This window comes from Oryx dammah, unplaced genomic scaffold (genome assembly GCF_014754425.2).
Source record: "Oryx dammah isolate SB20612 unplaced genomic scaffold, SCBI_Odam_1.1 HiC_scaffold_1, whole genome shotgun sequence".
Lineage (NCBI taxonomy): Eukaryota > Metazoa > Chordata > Mammalia > Artiodactyla > Bovidae > Oryx > Oryx dammah.
In genome coordinates, this window is record NW_024070185.1 from 99,663,636 (window position 1) to 99,684,664 (window position 21,029).

At 41.5% G+C, this 21,029-nt stretch overlaps 1 protein-coding gene across 1 annotated transcript in view; it reads right to left on the minus strand.

Moving 5' to 3' along the window:
* The window catches only part of SUSD1 (sushi domain containing 1), a 135,131-nt gene that overhangs the window by 60,057 nt on the left and 54,045 nt on the right, over nt 1–21,029 (minus strand). Inside the window, exons 7-10 of the mRNA XM_040239531.1 lie at nt 15,042–15,139; nt 14,232–14,418; nt 5,683–5,792; nt 574–766 (exon numbers count right to left, since the gene is read on the minus strand). Coding sequence (XP_040095465.1) covers nt 574–766; nt 5,683–5,792; nt 14,232–14,418; nt 15,042–15,139 — 588 coding nt within the window. The remainder of the gene's footprint in view (nt 1–573; nt 767–5,682; nt 5,793–14,231; nt 14,419–15,041; nt 15,140–21,029) is intronic.

The window sequence follows — 21,029 nt, forward strand, 5'->3', positions numbered from 1 at the left end:
GAGAGAGTGAAGGACAGGGAAGCCTGGTGTGCTGCAGTCTATGGGGTCGCAAGAGTGACACAATTGAGCAGCTAAACAGCAACAACACAAGCCACAGGGGAAGGAGCCTAATCTGCTTTAGGCCACTGTTCTCTGTGTTGGGTTAATGCGCTTGTATGAGACCCAGTCAGGTGGCCTCCTTGTCCCTCCAATGCCCGACACAGTGGAGCTCACATTTCCAAACTCCTGGAAGTTGGCTCTAGTTGGCCATAATGTCTACCTTTAGGTTTCAGCTGTCTTAAATTTGAGGCGAAAGATAGAAAACCTTACATAAGGCTCGATCTATTACTCCTAGAGATTCCTGAGTAAATCGTTCAGTTCCTGGTCTGTACTCTCTCTGAGCCAGCACCCCTGTGGGGGAGGGAAGATTCAGAGACCTTGTACCCCAGACAAAACTGGCAGTTTGTTAGACCGAGAACCCAGGTCTCTTGCCTCCAAGACTAGCATTCTTTATGCTCCCCCATGTCGTGTAGTTCAATACACATATTTAACTTGTTGTCTTAAGACCCCAAACCAAAAGACATCCCCACCTACCTGCTGGTGCGGTGGTTACTGTTGTTTGCACTGATGGCTGCTCCGGAGATTCCAGTAGAGTGACATTCACCGTGTAGTCAGTTGCTGGATACAGATCTAAACACACCACTGCCGTCTGTTCCCTCGTAGTAAAGTTAAACGATGTTGCGTGATAAAAAGTATTCAGATACCACCTTCGACCTAGAACTTTAAACTGTCATGAGATTAAAAGAAAGGGATGCGTTAAATTTGTTTGGCTTGCAGATACCTATACTACAAGCAAAATGGAAAGAAAGCAAGGAGCTTCCTTCTACTTATCCTCACCCATACAGAATTATTTTTAATACAATAGCAAGCTAAACTGGGTGACAACTTTACAAAGTTACCCTACCTAGCCTATGCAACCTCCCCCTCAATCAGCTATAAGACTAAACTTAAAATGCATAACTACATCTCAGATGAACTAAATGTCAAGCTGCTGCTGCTGCTGCTAAGTCACTTCAGTTGTGTCCGACTCTGTGCAACCCCATAGATGGCAGCCTACCAGGCTCCTCCGTCCCTGGGATTCTCCAGGCAAGAACACTGGAGTGGGTTGCCATTTCCTTCTCCAATGCATGAAAGTGAAAAGTGAAAGTGAAGTCACTCAGTCATGTCTGACTCTTAGCGACCCCATGGACTACAGCCTACCAGGCTCCTCCATCCATGGGATTTTCCAGGCAAGAGTACTGGAGTGGGCTGCCATTGCCTTCTTCAGATGTCAAGCTAGTCTACAGTAATCCCTTGAGCCTACCCAGGTGAAGGAGATTGCACTAGAGTTACTGGGAAAAATCCTTTTCTTTTCATTCATAAGGAATCCATAGACAAGTCTCTAGAATAGACATTTTAAACTTTTATGAGGACAACCCCAAATTATCTGCCTTTGGAATGCATAACTGAGCAACTGAGCCATGGTACTTCACTTGAGCCTGCCTATTAGAGCTCTGGAAAAGAGTTTTCAGTATAAGGAGTCATCGCACACAGTGTTAACCCAATAATACTCTAGCCACCACCAACTCAAGATGTACATATAATATAGGGGCTTATAAAGGAAAAAAAAAAACATGTAAAAGTCCCAGATCATATGATCATCTGGTGCTTCAGCTGGACGTACATATTTTTAGAGTTTCCTTTGGTGCTGGTGTCACTGACTCTTCATCCTCTACCCTTCTTCATCACAGTCATTCTTCCACCTGACTCTTGACACCTGGCTCACTGAGAGATTCCTCTCTCCACCATAGAGGCAAGCATTTCTAGCATTCTCTTGGGTAACATGAAAGTCCTTATATAGATAAGCCATCAAAACTTGGTCTCAGAGTGCCCTGAGTTCACTGCTGTGAAGTTCTTCCACTCCACCTGAGCTACGCATATCCACAGCCACATCCTAGACTGTATCCTCCTCTGAGCTGCTCCACCTGGATCTCCCAATCCCCTATTCTTCTGGACCACTTGCTCCCACTCTGATTGCTCTCAGGAAATCCCCTAAGACCTCCTCACTCAAAACTGTCTACTAATATCCTAACACCCCCACCCTCAGCTTCCCCCGCCCCGTCTCAAAAAAAAAAAACCCGCTGTTATATCACTTCTACTGCTCTCCTTGCCTGACACCCTCAACACCCTTACCCCTTTGTTCTCAATGTCACCCATTCTTGACAACTGAAAGCACTGGGTCCATCCAGAAGTTTGAGCTCACCCACTTCTACATCTAGACTGCTGCCATCTGCTGGAGAAAAACCTCACAACTATGGAGGCTGCATTTAGTCTGCCTCATTCTAAACTACCTGTATTTCAGTCTATAAACAAAAATTACTTTCTAGTTAACAAACTTGAAATCAGACAGTTTGAATAATTTTATAATATAGCCTTTTACTTAACATATTATAAAAATTTTCTCTATCATTAAATAATCCTGCAAATGGATAGAGTGCCTGTTACTTGCCAGCCAGAGTATACAGTGTTGGGTATACAACAGTTAATAAGATACAGGTCCCAGCCTCAAGGAACTCACGGGTAAGTATCCAGGCAAATAAAATACACAGGAATAAGTGTTACAACACATGAGGCTGGAGGAGTACCCAGGAGGGCCGCCTGACCTTCCTCCTTAGGGATCAGGGAAGGCTTCCTCATCTTAATTGTGGACTGAAGGGGAAATTAGCATTAACCGAAATGGCAACCCACTCCAGTATTCTTGCCTTGAAAATCCCGTGGACAGAGGAGCCTGGTAGACTACAGTCCATGGGGTCGCAAAGAGTCAGATACGACTGAATGACTTCACTTTATGTGAGTTGGGGATGTGAAAAGTCAGGACAGGAAAAACAATTGAAAGAAGGGATGGCATTTGGCGGAAGAGGTCAGTGAAGGCCTCCCACCAGGAAGATGACCAAGCTGATCACTGAAGTTCAAGCAGGAGTTAGCCAGGTACAATGAGGGAAAGAAGGGTTTTGCAGGTAGAGACTCACATATGTGAAGACACAGTGCTGGAGGGAGCATGGGAAGCTGGTAGGGGGTGGGGTACAGGGCCCAGAGCTTAGAGAACAGATTAGCCCTTACTAAATCGACTCAGGAGTCTTGGGAGATGGAGACAGTCACGGAAGTCAAGACAGTGGGTAAGACACCCAAAGACAGGTGCCTTATGACAAGAAAACAGGGAAGGCACAACCTTGGGGGAATCAAATTCAAGGGACAGTCAGAAGAGAGATCTTGTAAAGGAGACTGAGAGGGCTCAGACCAACAGAGACAGAGAGACCATTTCAGTGGGAATACTGGTCCACAGCAGCAAATGCTGTCCAGCGGGAAGCAGAAAATATTTCGTGTCCGATAGTGTTCTATCTGATGAATGTACGATTATTTATTGGAACAAATCCCTATTAATGGGCATTTAAGTTGTTTTCAATTTCCCCTAATATAAATAAAGCTTCAGAGGATAGTTTAATCTTTCTGTGTATGTCTGCATAATAAATTATAGTATATGTCTGAAAATTTACTGATAGACCCTAACGAGTAACCATTCTGGAAAATCATGCCAATTTAAGTGCCCACAGCTGTGTGTAACAGGATTCACTCCAAGCTTATAGAAAGACTATGGTAACTCAAGGTTTATATTTTTTTTGAGGCATAACACATGCTCATGTGTGTTTTGGCAGTAAGTATATTCTCTTTTGCAAACTCCCTTTGAATGTTCACTTCTTTCCAATGGATTCATTAAGAGTGTTTCACATGTTACTTAATCTTTGTCTGACATATTAAAAAAAATAGCGATTTTTAAATTGAACTCTTTAATCATTTTAGTGTAGGCCATGAAGTAAGAATCATTTATCCTCTTAACCCAGGTGTTAACCAGTTGTCTCCAAACCATTTATTTCTGTATTCATTTGAAAAACCATCTTTATTTTATATTAAATTACTTAGGTACCTGAATATATTTCTAGATTCAGTGTTCTTTCCAGAATAAAAATTTGAATATTTCACTCACCTGTTTATCCTTCAGTGCCTCCACATAGACATCAAAATAAGATCCAAGCTCAAAAGTACAGGATACAAGAATGATCAGGCCACTACTCAGATTTTTGTCTCATTTCTTCCCATCTCCCTTGTTTTCTCTGTTCCTCCAAAAAGCCACATTCTCGATTATCCAATAAGCTACCCTACGTGCCCATGGTGCCCTTCTTCCACCTCACCCAACATCTTTCATCTGGTGAATTCCTACTTACTGTCTATGACTCGGCATCATTTCTGATTCTTGTTAAAAGAAAACTGTACCTGAACGTAATCTCCTATTCCATTTATTTACTTTTTATCAAAACTCTCATGATACCAAATTGTAGTTGTCTGTTTACATGTATGCTTATATTAATTTGGATCAGAACTTCCAGGTCCTAACACATGATATTCTTCTGGCAAATGGTTGATGAATTAATTCTAATTTAATACTTAGTCTACGCTCTGCCAGATGATTCATTAGGCACTAAGCTCTATGAATGTGAGAGTTGGACTATAAAGAAAGCTGAGTGCTTAAGAATTGATGCTTTTGAACTGTGGTGTTGGAGAAGACCCTTGGATTGCAAAGAGATCCAACCAGTCCATCCTAAAGGAAATCAGTCTTGAATATTCATTGGAAGGACTGATGCTGAAGCTGAAACTCCAATATTTGGCTACCTCATGCGAAGAACTGACTCTCTGGAAAAGACCCTGATGCTGGGAAGGATTGAGGGCGGGAGAAGGGGACGACAGAGGATGAGATGGTTGGATGGCATCACCGACTCAATGGACATGAGTTTGAGTAGGCTCTGGGAGTTGGTGATAGGGAGGCCTGGCACGCTGCAGTCCATGGGGTCTCAAAGAGTCGGACACGACTGAGCGACTCAACTGAACCGAACTGAACTAAACAAAATTAGAAAGTTCCAAGCAGCTAACTGGAGAATTTCTCTGAATATAAAGCCATCTAAGTGTAGATACTCTTTCTTCCTAATAAACAGAAAAGGTAAATGAGATATGAATGTCACTTTTTTTTACATATTAATTTTTCAAGTACTAGGAACTCTGTTATGCTGTATGAGACTTTGGATTGAGTGAATGCAACAGGATAGAATGAATGCAGCGGGGTAGAGTGAAGATCAGTCTGAGGCAAATTTGCAAAATTTGCCTGAACTGAACTGAAACTGACACAAAAATAACAAATCTCAGTTCCTACCTGATTACACTTACAATTTCACTTGAGATTTGTGATGTTTATAAATTCAAGTTAAATGAGAACCAACAGCCCTGCAAGAAGTTTCTTAAAAACCCACATCCATGTATGAATTTGATGACAAAACCAGCGGCAACTAACATACCAAAATATTAATAAAATATAATATATATGAAATATCAGAGAAAAGGATAGCAAATCATTAAAATTAAAAATACGTATATAGTATCTTCCTTCAATTGAGTCCCTCACTTGCAGCTGTCTTGCATCCATCTCTAGAAACAAAAATTAAACAATCTAGAAGTTCATTCCATTAGTGTGTTTAAATACTCTGGATCCCCACTTGGAGAGCACCCAAATATTTAAGTGACACAGTTTATTAAGAATAGCATAAGAGATCTTCTTACCTGATACACTTGTTCTGACCCAACTTTCCTAGAATGCCTGTTCAATTTCAAGCAAACTTCATTAAATATTGAAATATTGAAAATCCCGTCATCTTCTAAGGGATCACCACCTGAAAAATAAGAAAGAACCCAGGGAAATGTTGCTAGCCAAACATACCATGATGAAGGGCAACTGCAACTCCGAGAGCCAACAGGATGTTTACCAGCCGAAGCATCAAGCCTGGCTCCAAGTTCTGGCTCTACAGCTTCTTAATTGCATGACCTTAGCGAAGTCACTTAACCCCTCTGACCCTCCATTTCCTTATTTGTGGAATCAAGCAGTCCATGTTGCTTTTCTTATATCACAAGCGTAAATAATGTATATATATTTCAAAATGCTTGTAGGACTTCCCTTGTGGCTCAATGGTCAAGAATACACCTGCCAATGTAGGGGATGTGGGTTCGATCCCTGGTTGGGGAAGATTCTGCATGTTGCAGCAGCTAAGCCTGGGTGCCACAACTGCTGAGCCGGGGTACCCTAGAGTCTGTCTGTGCTCTGCAACAAGAGAGCTCAGCGCAACGAGAAGCCTGCAGACTGAAACTAGAAAGTAGTCCCCACTAACCGCAACTAGAGAGAGCCCTGCGTGCAGCAACAAGGACTGAGAGCAGTCAAAAATCCATAAAAAAGAATAAAATATATAAAACTATTGTTAACCCATAAAGGGAGTTGGTGATAGGGAGGCCTGGCACGCTGCAGTCCATGGGGTCTCAAAGAGTCGGACACGACTGAGCGACTCAACTGAACCGAACTGAACTAAACAAAATTAGAAAGTTCCAAGCAGCTAACTGGAGAATTTCTCTGAATATAAAGCCATCTAAGTGTAGATACTCTTTCTTCCTAATAAACAGAAAAGGTAAATGAGATATGAATGTCACTTTTTTTAACATATTAATTTTTCAAGTACTAGGAACTCTGTTATGCTGTATGAGACTTTGGATTGAGTGAATGCAACAGGATAGAATGAATGCAGCGGGGTAGAGTGAGATTTTAGAAAGTTAATCCTATCCTTTGGATTGTCCCATAAGTAAAATGTCATGAAGGTAAGTATCTCAACAGGCAGAAAGTCTGAGAATAAGGAGAAAGCTGAATAAAAGTCAAAGGTTTTAGCCAAAGGTTTTAGAACTCTTAGAGCAAATGTTTCCAACCTAGAAGATGACCAGAAAGTAGAAGACCAGGCAAGATGTGTGTCCTCAGCAGACAGTATTTCCAGAGCTCCTTAGATGAGGGCTAAGGCAGTAAAATATTCAAGAAGCAGATGCATTTCCGTCACTGCATAGAAGAAAAGTAATTTCATGCCTCCTGCAGCCTAATTCATTTCTTCGATGTTCTATTTTCTTAAGGCAGTTAAAACAACAACAAAATAAAGAAGTTTGTTAAGACCCCACAGAGAGTCTAGTAATACCAAGGCTAATTTTCAAGAGAAAGCAGATTTCCTAACAAACAAGTCTGGACATTTTCTACAAATGTGAAAAAGTTTCAATGTTTAGCAAAGAGAAGCTTTTTATAACAACCTTTCAGGTGTATTTCTCCCACTGGAGTCTTTGCTACCTAAGAAGAAATAATGATAACAATAAACTTTTGTCTTCAAAATCAGAATTGTCCATTTTAAATTTTAAATATCACTGACATAGGCAGCACCAGGCAATCAGCTCGGAGAAAGTAGTCTTGGCTAGCTCTTATTGGAAGATGTAAAAATATGGTGATGAGAAAGAATTTGAAGACCTATCACAAGTGCTCTCCGATACCTTCACAACTTTCGTTTTCAGGATTGCATAAGGATCCCAGAAACAAAAATTGCCCCATGTATGCATGTGGTTTTGAGGCATATCAAGTACACCTATGTGAACAATACCACATATAGTATATGTCTGTACACAGAACATAAAGCAGAAGTATTGTCTGCAGAGTTCCTGTCTCAATATGATTTTCCCACTTATAGCCCTTATGGTCTGACAACAAAGGCATCTGGTTCCCACTTCCCACCCCCAACCCTGACAGAAGTGACAAAGAATAGTAAAAATGGGTCAACTTGCAACTGGGTTGGAAAGAAACATTTCTACATAGCACAATGTGGAAGAAACTAGGCAAAGAAAAAGGCTGAGAGCTCTGTGCAATATGCTTTCCAAGCAAAGGAGCAGGGTCCCAAAATCTCAAAGGAAGGAACAGGGCAGACTGATGCCCAGAGAGTTGGGGGCTGGAAGCAAGGACTGGTCACAGGACTGCTCCGTCTGGAGCCCCTTTAGCCTGGTGGCTCCCAATCCTAAACGCCCATCAGCAGATCTAAAGGAAAGCTTGGACATCGGTGGGTTTTTTTCTTCTTTTCTTTTTTTAACTCACCAGGCAATTCTGATAAGCACCCAGGGTTACATACACTGTTTGTTCTCATTATTTCTACTTCTAATAAAGTAGTCTCTCGTTAGCACAATGGAGATCATTAACAGAGAAGGACTTCTAAGTGGAGGCCTGGGGATCTGGAGGTTCCATTTGACAGAGAGCTGTGGTAGGCAAAAGGCTGTTCCTTCCAGCCTCTGCAGGCAAAGGTCCACATGAAGCCAGGTGATGCTGAGCTGACGCAAGAGCTACAGTTTTACTGATCCAAGATAGCCAAGTGTTCAATCAGGGCAGGAGGCTTTCTTGCAGCTGCTCCTCAAAGGACACTGGCTCATCCAATCAGCAGTAAATCTTTCAAGATGAGATCTGAGATAAGCATATCAATATTATGCAATAAGAAGTAAGACCAGAGGGAATGCCATCCATTTTCTTATGAAGGGAATATCAATCCTATATACAACTTTAAAAAACATTTATTTACTTATTTATGTATTTGACTGCCTCGGATGTAAGTTGCAGCACGCGAGATCTTTGTTCTCACAGGAGATCTTTTCACTGGGATGCACGAACTGTCTAGTTGTAGCTCATGGGTTTCAGCATTTGTGGCTCATGGGCTTAGTTACCCCGTGGCTTGTGGGATCTTAGTTCCCCTATCAGGGATCTTGCATCCTCCACGTGGCAAGGTGAACTCTTTACCACTGGACCACCAGGGAAGTCCCTAAATAAAACTTTTACTTCCAAGGGTAAGTAATCATAATCAAGAAAGGGGAGAGCCTAAGAAATGATTCTACAAAGAAGAGGGAGTTAAGCCTTGAAAGCAAAGAATGAACACTGTTGAAGAAATATTGAGCAAAATAATGGCAAAACTCAGCAACATCTGTCTTGTACACTCAGTAAAAAATTTTAAAGATGTATTCAAACAGATAAAGGATGAGATGGTAGAATAATGGGATAGCAGAGAGGAAATTGGTTGAAAGAGGCAGAAATAAAAGAGGAACCAGAAGAGACAAAATACAAAAGGAAATGAAAGTGCAACAAGAGAATTTAAAGTGCATCAGAAATGTCAATTCATATAGATGCATAAATGCATCTAGAGAAGAAACTTACTACACATTCACAGAAGGCAGAGGACAAAGGCATGGGTGTAAGAAAAGAGAGAGAGAATGGGAGACCAATGCAGGAATTCCACATAGGAGTATTTGAAGTGCAAAAACAAACGTCAACCACAAACCGGCGCTTGCCATGGTTGCTCCTCATCTACCTCTACAAAGATTAAACTATGTGCTGCTGCAGCAGCTGAACTCCAATACCTGCTGAAGGAGTTCAGAGTGGAGAGCAGAAATGAGGCACTCTGTGCTCCTGGAAGACTGGCAGGACAGGTCTTCAGGTAGCTAGATATTCTCAGGAGCTGATTTTATGAGCCCAATTCTTGTATCTCTTCATACCTAGAAAACCCCTAAAATCCTTCTTGGTGAAGATTGTTTCTTGTGACTAGCAGAAGCTTCACAAGACAAGCAGAAATTTTCTACCAAAAAATCTGTACTTGATTCCATGTACTCCCCCTTTATCAAAATCACATATACAGTGTCCTTCACCCCTATGTCTTTGAAACAGTGTCTCAGAGCTATCTGAGGTGCTGTCTCCCAAGCAGCAGTTCTCATACTGCCCCAAATAAAACTAACTCTCATCTCTCACACTGTGCATATTTTTTTAAGCTGACACAAACTAACAAAAACAATACTCAGAGATTTAATGAAAGAAAATATTCTTAATGTGTAGATAGACCGAAATGTGAAGATCCAAAAACTCACAGGGCTCTAGGAAAACTCTGTGAAAAACATTAACATGTATATAACCATGACTGAAATTTCATCAAAGAAAAGATTTCTGTCTCATTCACTATTGAATTCCCAATGCCCAAAACTGTCAAACACATAGTAAGTGGTCAATAAGCATTTATCACATGCATGAGTAAATGATTAAAGTCTGGAACTTCACATATAAAAAAAACTATGATATCCAGGATGAAAAAGATCAGATTGTCTACGTGGGATTGAAAAAAAAAAATCACACCTTCAAATTCCTCTTTCAAAACTTTAAATTCCCAAAGCCAATGTGAAACGCCTCCAGGATTCTGACAACAAAGGTTTTGTCCAATAATTTTATCTTCAATCAAGCTCCCATTCACTTGTGAAGACAACAAAATGAGGTTCTCAGATAACCCTGGGCTCAGAAAGTATTCCATTCCTCAGTAAGAAGATAGAAATCATGATGCAGAAAGAGAAATAAAAATAGAGGAAAACAGAAAAACTTTGGTGTGAAAGAACCGCTGGTAAGCACTAGAACGATGAAAACATACAGCTGTTTATATAATTGTTATAAATATTGCTATAAGTTTATAAAAATGAACTCTTGAAAGATGTAGTGCATGTTAAAAATTATTAAAAATAAGAAGCTGGCAATAAAAAGCTGTATTAAGCCAGTAGCAAAAGGAAAGCAAAAGAGGAAGGAATAAAAGGAAGTAAAAAATACTAACTTCCTTGTCTTTTCAGGGGGGAGAAGTCAACATGATTCCAGTCTCCACACTGGTAATAAGAGAAATACACGTTCAAATAGGATTTTTTTGTTTTTGTTTTTTAGTGTGTAGTACCGAATCTCTACTGTCTGAATCACTGAGAAATGAACATTTGTGCAGCCAAGAGAGTATGCAATAGACACAGCAACAAAGCATTAAAAAGAGAAAAAATTAAGATGACAGAAGAAAGGAAAATCATATCACAAACACCACTGTGTAAATTGATTAACTCTATTTTTCTCATAAACGTTTGCAACGTATTCTATCTCAAGTACATCCATAGCGATATTATCCAGACAGATTTTAAGAACAAAAGTGGGCAAAGGCATGTCATGCAAGCAGAGCACAAAGAAGTCAAGAAAATCAGGGCAAAAAAATTATTAAATAGGCTAAAGTAAGCCACTTGTTAATAGTGCAAGTTAGAATCTACAATTAAGATATCAATCATGAACATAAATATCATAACATCAAAATGTGTGAGCCAAACTATCAGAATGTATGGCAAACTGAGAAGAATGGCAATCTGAATAAGCAAAAAATAATAACAACAACAAAAACAGAAGTCCTGAAAAACCTTACCACTGAAGTTGATTTAAGACTAAATCCTACCTTATTTACAAGCAAACACTACACTTAGTATTGCAAAACTTTGCCAAATAGTAAACCCCAAGAAAATGTCAACAAATCCCCCTCAAAAAATACTAAAATTGAAAAAAAAAAAAGTAGAAATCAACAGCAAAGTGTAAATGTTGAGAATATTTTAAACCTACCACTTGATAACATACATAATTAATCTTTCAATCAATGGGGAAATCAAAATACCAAATATATAATGCTTTGAAAGTAAAAATAAAGGGAACGTATATTAACACCCTCATAAATAATTCTTCCATCAAGGGAATATCAGAATAGTAATTACACTGTGTCTTAAAAGTAAAAATAAAGAGAATATGTATAAATGCCTAAGGAATTCCACCAAAGCTCAAATCCAGAAGGGAGAAAGAACTGAAATCTTTTATCATCAAACAGAAAATAATGGAAATAAGCCGAAGTATGCAATTAACTCAAGAATTTAGTAATAGAACAATATAACCAACTTAAGAGAATCAGAGAGAGGGAAATTTTAAAATGAGAGAAATTAATGAGATAAAAAATAATTTTAATAACCCAAGAGATTATTCTTCAGGGAAAATAATAGTAATGAAACACACAACCCAAGCTAAGCAAATCAAGTGTCAAAAAGAAAGAAACACAAAACTAGGAATCAAAATAACCTGGGGATATATAATCTATAACTCCAGAGGAGTTGTCAACAAATATTCCATTTGACATTCTCCCAATATATCATGTGAATGTATGGCAAAAACCACCACAATACTGTAAAGTAGTTAGCCTCCAATTAAAAATTTTTTATTTTAAAAAATTAAAAATAAATAGATAAAAAACAAAATCACAACTAAATGGACATTTTCTAGGAACGTATAAATTATAAAAATTGACTCAAGAAAATGTAAGAAACATAACCAAATCCCCAAAACCATAGAAGAAATTGAGTCATCAAAGAATTATCTCCCAAAGGGATGAAACTTAAATGATATTATGAACAAATGTGCCCAGCTTTAAAGAAAGAGGATAATCCTGAAGTGATATAAAATTTTTCAAGGTATAAAAATATGGAAAACTTCCCAATTCATTTAAAGAGAACTGGCATAATGCTAATCATGAAATTGGATGGCTAAATGTGCAGGATCCAGATGAGCAGAATGACAAATCTTCACATGAAGGCATAAATAAACAGGAAGGACAAATCCTGAGTAGATGTGGAGAAAATGTAGAAATGTACCTTGTACCCAGTTGGGATAATTCAATATAAAGCCCAATCCTCACTAGATTAACTTGCAAATTTAATCTAGTTCCACTTAAAATTTCAGACAGAAGGAGGTCTGGAGACATTAACAGACTCAGCCAGGGTCATCCAACTCTTAAGCAGCAGAGTTAAGATGTAAATCCAGGTCTGTCTGAACCCAAAGACCATGCTTGCCCCAGCTGAAATCAACTTGAAAAGGTTGAAGAGGATGTTAGTAAAAACAGCGGACAATGAACAGCAATCTGTCATTGACTGAACTGGGACAGAAGAGTTTGGAGTCCTAGGATGATCTTTTCATTCCTAATAAATCTACAGTAATTTATTGTTAACTCTGAACAATTTTCTCTAATTTAGTTACCATATTAAGTTGGCAATATCTTTCCCTAGCATAGTCTTTACTTAGAAATAAATCATTTTATTTCTATATAAGTACCCTGAGACCTATTTTGTATAATTTCATAGTCTGAATGATATTGTAAAGACTAGCACACTTTTCATTTATTTCTGCCACATCCGTGTTACTTCCTAGTTCCTAGAAGCAGCAATACCTAAAGGTTGAGTTTTCTTAAATTCAATTCAGTCACTCAGTCATGTCCGACTCTGAGCCAGGCCTGCCTGTCCATCACCAACTCCCGGAGCTTGCTCAGATTCATGTCCATTGAGTCGGTGATGCCACCCAACCCTCTTATCCTCTATTGTCCCCTTCTCCTCCTGCCTTCAATTTTTCCCAACATCAGGGTCTTTTCCAGTGAATCAGTTCTTCACATCAGGTGGCCAAAGCATTGGAGCTTCAGCTTCAGCATCAGTCCTTCTAATGAATATTCAGGACTGATTTCCTTTATGATTGACTGGTCGGATTTCCTTGCAGTCCAAGGGACTCTCAAGAGTCTTCTCCAACACCACAGTTCAAAAGCATCAATTCTTCAGGACTCAGCTTCCTTTATGGCCCAACTTAAATAGGTTTTCTTAAATAGGACATCAAATAGCTAGCTGAGAACTACCTCAACTCATACAAGACAATAAATGACACCAATGGCTTCTCAAGGTTTGCTTTTAAAGAATTTAATTAATTTTGACATCCCACAACCAAAGTGCTGAAAAAAACTTATTGTAATTGTCATGATGATATAAAAATCCAGATGATATCTATGTGCCTTAGTGTTTATTACAACTTCCTGAGGCTCCTTCCTGTCCAATCTGCTTTCCAACCAACTTCTACCCTCCTGCATCCTAGGGCTGCCTCCTCCTCTCCCCCTGCTCACCCTCACTTTGAATCCCCACCCCTAATCAGTCCTGGGGTCACTTCTCATCCTAGATGTACAGCTCCTGGGTCAGCCTCCCTGGCTCCTCCTTTGTCATAGGCAAGAGTAAGAAATGACTTTTGAGTTTCCCCCCAAAGATAAGCCAGATGGCTACTCTCTATTGCCTTGGACAATTGAAACAGAGTGCATCACTGCCTACTTCTGTCTTTTAAATGCCTTCTTGTTACCTTCCACGTCAACTAGAGGACCCAGGTGAGAATCCATACATCAGTGCCCATTCAGTCTGGCATCCTTAGGACAGGAATCTCTTCTACTAGCCCTGCTCTCATTCTGACCCCTGGAGTAATTAACCCCTTGGCTGCAAACCTTAGAAAGTAACTGTGAACTCTCCTGACCTGTGGATTCTGAAGCACGTTTCCCCACATCCTGCGCTTAGCATTCTCTAGGAGGAAATGAGATTTCACCTCCACCTACCAGCTGTCTGGAACTCAATGACGGCTGGCACGGAGCGTCGGGGAGGGGCTGTAGAAATGTTCACGGTGTAGTTGGTACCCTGGTACAGGTCTAGGCACACTTCTGGGGTCCTGCTCTCTGTGGTCAAATTAACTGTCTCCTCATGAACTGATTCCAGGGGGTCCAACCGCTGTCCTTTTATGTGTATCTTTGTGAGGGGAAAAGACAAGAGAACCCACCGTGACTTCACTGAAAACAACCAAGAGAGATTTTGTAGTGCTGGAACCTACTCTCTTACTATTCCCTTTCATACTGCACTGCTCACCTTGGGGCAGACAAACAGGGCAAACCTCTGCTATCAGGTATCTGATGATAAAATCTGATCAGCCTGGTAATCCAGAAACCCTGAGAAGTGACATGAAATGGGGAGTTTCTCTAAGGAGAGCTATCCTGCACTCAAATGACCAGTGATCAATGGAGGCAGTCACAACCCAAGACCTGCTTGCTGCATCCTGTCACCCAGGCAGCAGATGCTTTCTAGGCTTGCTCTGGGGGAGTGACACACAAGAGCTTGGAAACAAGCAATCATGATGATGCCAAATATAAACACACCCCCCACGCATACACCCTGGAGGATGACAAACACATTAAACACCACATGTAAAGTAAAATAATCCAGATATCTGATAAACTCTACTCACTTTAAAAAGGACTATGGGACTGGAGAGCTATTTGATTGAGAAGCACTTCCAGAAGCAAGTTCCTCTGACTCTCATTCCCATAATAACCATCTCTGCCCTGGCAGAAAAAAAAGGAGTTCACTTCACTTACCACATATTCGATCTTGGAGTTTATTCTTCCTGAGTTTACTTGCCACCTCACACAGGTGTTATTAAACACCGACACCTCATTAATTTCTACAATTATTTCTAAAAGAGAAAAAGAAAGAATCCACTCAACAAAATGCATCAAAGGACTTTGGGAAAATCCTAATGGCCAGCCCATTAGAGGGCATGACTTTGTTTACTTGCCCAGCTGGTCTCTCTGCTGGTCACCATTCACACTAGGATTCAGAAACCGAATCAGCAGTTCAAGCTATCCCAGGCCAATCACCCAATTTAACTTTATCATGAGTGAGCTCAGCCCATGACCTGATGTCGAAGAAAAGGGTGAGAATTCCCTTAGGTATGGGTGAGAATTCCAGCCTGTGATTGGTCTGACAGGCCACTGGATGCCACTGGCATCCATTCCCGGGGGAAGGAAAGGGACCCAGAGCCGAGCCCTGAGCCTTCCCTGCAGCTGCACAGGTTAGACCAGCTTCCGGTTCCCTCCTCCCACTGACTGATGGAGAGTTTTGATCGCCAGGTCACTGCTGTTCCCAAGAGGGACCCACCCATGACCATTCTTCAGGAGCGGCCCATTGCGGGTAAGCTAAATAAATTCTCCACGAGGTCCCTGGGTATTTCTGGGGCTCCGTTAACTGAAACCATTTAAATCTGATTTATCAGGAAGCCACTAATTTCCTTAAATTGTTCTGTTTCTTTTAAATATTCTGCATGTGGCAGGGGCGGGGGGTGACCAATTGAGAGGGTAGCATTGAAACATACACATTGCATATGTAAAATAGATCGCTAATGGGAAGTTGCTGTATGTCACAGGGAGCTCACGGCAGTATTCTGACAACCTAGAGGGGTGGGATGGGGTGGGAGGGAGGCTCAAGAGGGAGGGACGTATGTATACTTATGGCTGATTCACGTTGTTATATAGCAGAGGCCAACACAATATTGTAAAGCAATTATTCTCCAATTAAAATTTTTCAAATAAATAAATATTCTGTACATATTTCATGTAATAAATTTAGCAATGTGGGAGACCATATTATGGCCTTGGTTCCTGAGATAGCAGTTTCCAATGAACCCAGTAGACGACTTAGGAAGTTGTTCAGATGAGAATGGGGAAACGACTTAGCTTTTTCTCTATTTAACAAATTTCCTGCAGATAAGTAAAACTATTTTTACTTGCAGCTGACATGCTCTTGTCTAAAAAAATTCTTAAGGAATTCACACATACACACACCACACAATTAAAGCTAAGAAACAAGTTCAACCAGGTAGCAGGGTACAAGGCCAATGTACAAAAAGCAGTTGCATTCCTGTCCACTATCAAAGAACAAGCCAAACATGAAATTTTAAAAAACTCACTTACAACAGCATCAAAAGGAATAAAATTCCCTGCAGGTGAAGTGGAAGTCGCTCAGTCACGTCTGACCCCATGGGCTGTACAGTCCATGAGATTTTCCAGGCCAGAACACTGGAGTGGGTAGCCTTTCCCTCCTCCAGGGGATCTTCTCAACCCAGGGATCGAACCCAGGTCTCTCACGTTACAGGCAGATTCTTTATGAGCTGAGGCACCAGGGAAACCCAAGAGTACTGGAGTGGGTAGCCTATCCCTTCTCCAGCAGATTTTCCCAACCCAGAAGTTGAACCAGGGTCTCCTACATTGCAGGCGGATTCTTTACCACCTGAGCTATCAGGGAAGCCCTATTCCCTGCAGGTAGAAGTTACCAAACTATCACCTCTAGAGGAGAGAATCAGCATCTCCCCAGAGGGGGATATTCCTGAGCCTACATTCAAGCTTCCCCACTGAAGCAGATACCCCTTATGGGTGTTTTAGATCCTCTCAGCTCACATGCCCCTTGCTCCTGCCCTGTCTGAGCTTTGACAACGTGACCATGTCTTGTCCCCCAGGCTGGGGTTTCCCTGCTGCATGTGCAACCTGGAAGTGGGGGGAATGGACACTTTTTGAAAGACAGGAAGTACTGGAAAAATCTGCCGCTTACTTTTCTTCCCCTTGTAGAGCAGACTTACAGGACCTCTCAGGGCGCTGCTGCACTGATGGCCCGATCGCGTGCACTCAGTAAGGACCAGGGCAACAAGGAATCCTCACGCTGGCTCGGCTTCCTTCCCTGCTCTGCCCACCTCAGCCTTCACTCCTGCTCCCTGGGGGGTGGTGTGTGTGTTAGTTGCTCAGTCATGTCCGATTCTTTGAGACCTCATGGACTGTAGCTTGTCCAGGCTCCTCTGTCTGTGGGATTTCCCAGGCAAGAATACTGGAGGGGACGCCACTGCCTTCTCCAGGCAAGCTTCCCAACCCAGGGATCAAACTCATGTCTCCTGCATTAGCGGGCAGATTCGTTACCCCTGAGCCACCTGGGAAGCCCCATTTCTTCATACTCAGAACCAATGCTACCTTTAGATAGACCCTAATCTACTGACCCCCTTGCCCATAGAAGATTTTATATCTTTACTAAATCACCCAATCAGCAGCACTGCCGAGATTTGATGTCACACATGACCTGGTCATGGGTAAGCCCAGTCAGCTGACAGTAAGTGGGAATAAGTAGAGGCAGGAAGAGGAAAAGAGGCAAATTTCTGGAGAGACCCCAGAGGATCACGCGCGTCCATCTACTGCACTCCTGGTCACTACATCCGTGCGTCTTCCTGGAGCACAGATAATTTGAAATCAAAGAAATATTCCAGGTGTGGACATGGGTACTCTGATGGATGCAAAGATCCAATCATTCACTTCCTTGGGTAGCATGATGATGACACTGGCTACAGACTTTTATCAGCTTGAAAAAGTCCCAAATATTCCCAGCCCCTTCCCTCTCCAGCCCATCAAAGCACTAGAGTTCTAGACTCCTCTGTTCACTCCCACAGCCCCCTGATACTCATCCTGTGGTCCAGAAGGAAAAGGAAACACCCCACTCCTCACCTTGTCACTGAGTTGCCATTAAAGCATATTTCCTTCCCACTCAGGACCCTTTGCCACCCAAGCAGAGATTAGAAAGGAGACATGAGGCAAAACCAATACAATACTGTAAAGTAGTTAGCCTCCCATTAAAATAAATAAATTTAAATTTTAAAAAAAGTTCTAATCCTATTATCCTAAAATGTAAAAAAAAAAAAAAAAAAGAGAGAGAGACATGAAAGTTTCCTTTCTTGTTCTTCCTTTTTGTTCATTCACTATGACAACCACAAATGACATCTCAGAAGTGCCATCTGCCTCCAGCCTGTGCCCTGCTTTCTGCACAGATGGGACCCAGATCTTATTGTAGGGAGGTCAGCTATTTCATTCCAAGGAGTAGTTGAACAAAATTCAGTTGCTCTTCCCTCCAGGTGTCTACACACCAGCTGGAAAGACTTCTTTGTAAATGTATCAGATATTAAACATCTACATTCATGCTGCCCTTTTAAAAGAAATGACTTGGGAGGCTACACCTTCATTCTAATAGTACTGAAAACTGAAAACACTTTTGGAAGTTCTCTTTCGAACTGAGTCCAGGGCACTTTATTCACTATTGACCCTTAACTGAACCATCATTGAACACCAAACATCCTCCCCTGCCAGGCACTGAGCTGTGATGATCAGAAGGTAAGTCTTTCCCTCAGGAACACTGTATCTGATGGAGGAAGCTAACACACAAGCAGATAAATTATGATTCCATCAATATCAGAACAAAGTTATACACAAGTACCACAAGGTATAGAGAAAAAAGCCACCAACTCTCACCGGAAGAAATGGGGAAGCTGGCTTCATGGAGGCCATGCAACCCTTCACGGCTGCAGGGCTTAAGAGTGGGGAAGACATCTAAGCAGGTCCAAAGTCCTAGGTGTAAACGGTATGGACAATTTCAGAGTGGTGTTGTGTAACATGTTGGAGATGAGGAAGAGGGGCAGCAAAGTTTCAGAAAGAGAACAGGATCAGACTTGGGAAGACCTGTGCACCAGACTAAACACAGACTTACTCCTATCAGCCATGGAGAGCTAAAAGCAGGAAGATGGTGGGGACTTTTTTTTTTTTTTTTTAAGAAAGATACCTCTGGAGGAGGAATTCCCTGGTGGTCCAGTGGCTAAGACTCTGAGCTTCTGATGCAGGGGCACAAGCTCAATCCTTGGTTGGGAAACTGAGATCCCATGCTGCTTGGTGTGGCCAAAAAAAAATTTTTTTAATTAAAAGACAAAAAATAACTCTGGTGTGTTTTGAAGGAAAAACTGGAGATCACAAGGAAAGAATTTGACCCCCTTTACTCAGTGATTCCAATACATCAAACACTGATATATAGGTCTTTATAGACTTGATCACATCTTCACAGTAGTCATGGGAAGCAATCATAAAGTCAATTATATGTGAACATTTACTGAGTTGTTACTATGGACCAGATAGTGTAGACAGAAGCAGTAAGCAGTCAAGTCCGAATTCAGAACTAGACCTGCCAGACTCCAAAACCCAGAGCCTTTGGACTGAAGAAGTTACTCAGCAAAAAGGCAAAAATATGGAATCAGGGCACTGCCTTTAAAACCATAAGTAATAGTTTCTCCTGAAGGAGAAGCAATAGCAGATGAGTGATAAGGCGCCTAGGCTGACTGCCAGTCTCCAAGCCTGAGAGTCTGAATGGATTGCCTTCCACTGTTCTCATAAGAAACATGGGAGGAAGTAGAATGCATTTGTGAGCAAGAAACGAATGAATTGTGCTTAGAACATGCTAAGTCTGAGTTAATCTATCTAGGTGAAAAAACTTTCTTGAAGGTCATCAATGCGTGGATGGCAACTGAAGCTCGGGGTGCAGGTGACCCACCCACGTACAACGTGGGGAGTGGGCGGCACAGCAGCAGGGGACCATGACACACGGAAATTCAAGGGGAAATCAGAGGCGAGAACGACCCGGAAGGGGGCCAGTGGTTGGCGAGGACAGCGTGATGCCTTGGGAGTCAAGGACAGAGAAGATCTGCACTCATGTCTCTTTCCTTTATCTCCCTCCTTCCCACCGAACACCCCAACCTTCTCACCCCCACCCGAGAAGGGCCTCCATGAGGCAGCAAGGGCTTGATCTCTCACCCTTCTCACATATGGCTCTTTCTCTCCCAAAGGAGGGCACATGCTTCCATGATCAGACTTGATGTCTGACTGGAGAGAGGCAGGCAGAGCAGATCTCTGGCTTGTCCAGTTGTAGGACACTTAGGCCTCCCCGGCTTTAAACATAGGAGGCCCCCACACCATCCAAATGAACTCTACATTGAACTCTGAGAACCAAAGCATTCACTGGTGATAAAGTACCTTTGCTTTGCTTTAGATTCTGTACATGGCCCACGTTTGTGTGTATGTATAAATGTACATATATATAAAGATATGTATTTTAGCATTCTATCAGCATTTAGTATTTCTCTGTGGTACTCATCACATTTGTAAGGAACTAATATTGTAATTAGTTGTTTAATATCTCAGTCTATCTCTCCTGAGAGTTTGGACCATGAACAGGGCTGAGCAACAAAGAATTGATGCTCTGGAACTGTGGTGTTGGAGAAGACTCTTGAGAGTCCTTTGGACTACAAGGAGATCAAACCAGTCAACCCTAAGGGAAATAACCCTGAATATTCATTGGAAGGACTGATGCTGAAGCTGAAGCGCCAAAACTTTGGCCACCTGATGCAAAGAACTGACTCATTGGAAAAGACCCTGATGCTGGGAAAAATTGAAAGCAGGAGAAGGGGACAACAGAGAACGAGATGGTTGGATGGCATCACCAACTCAATGGACATGAATTTGAGCAAGCTCCAGGAGATGATGAAGGACAGGGAAGCCTGGCATGTTGCAATCCATGGGGTCACAAAGAGATGGACAGAACTGAGCAACTGAACAACAATAACAAATCTCTCCTAACAGCAAAGACAAACAAGGTCTCTCTCTCTATCCCCAGAAACTAACACAGTTGGTTGGACACAGATATTTTAAAAATATTTATCATTTGGTTGATTGATT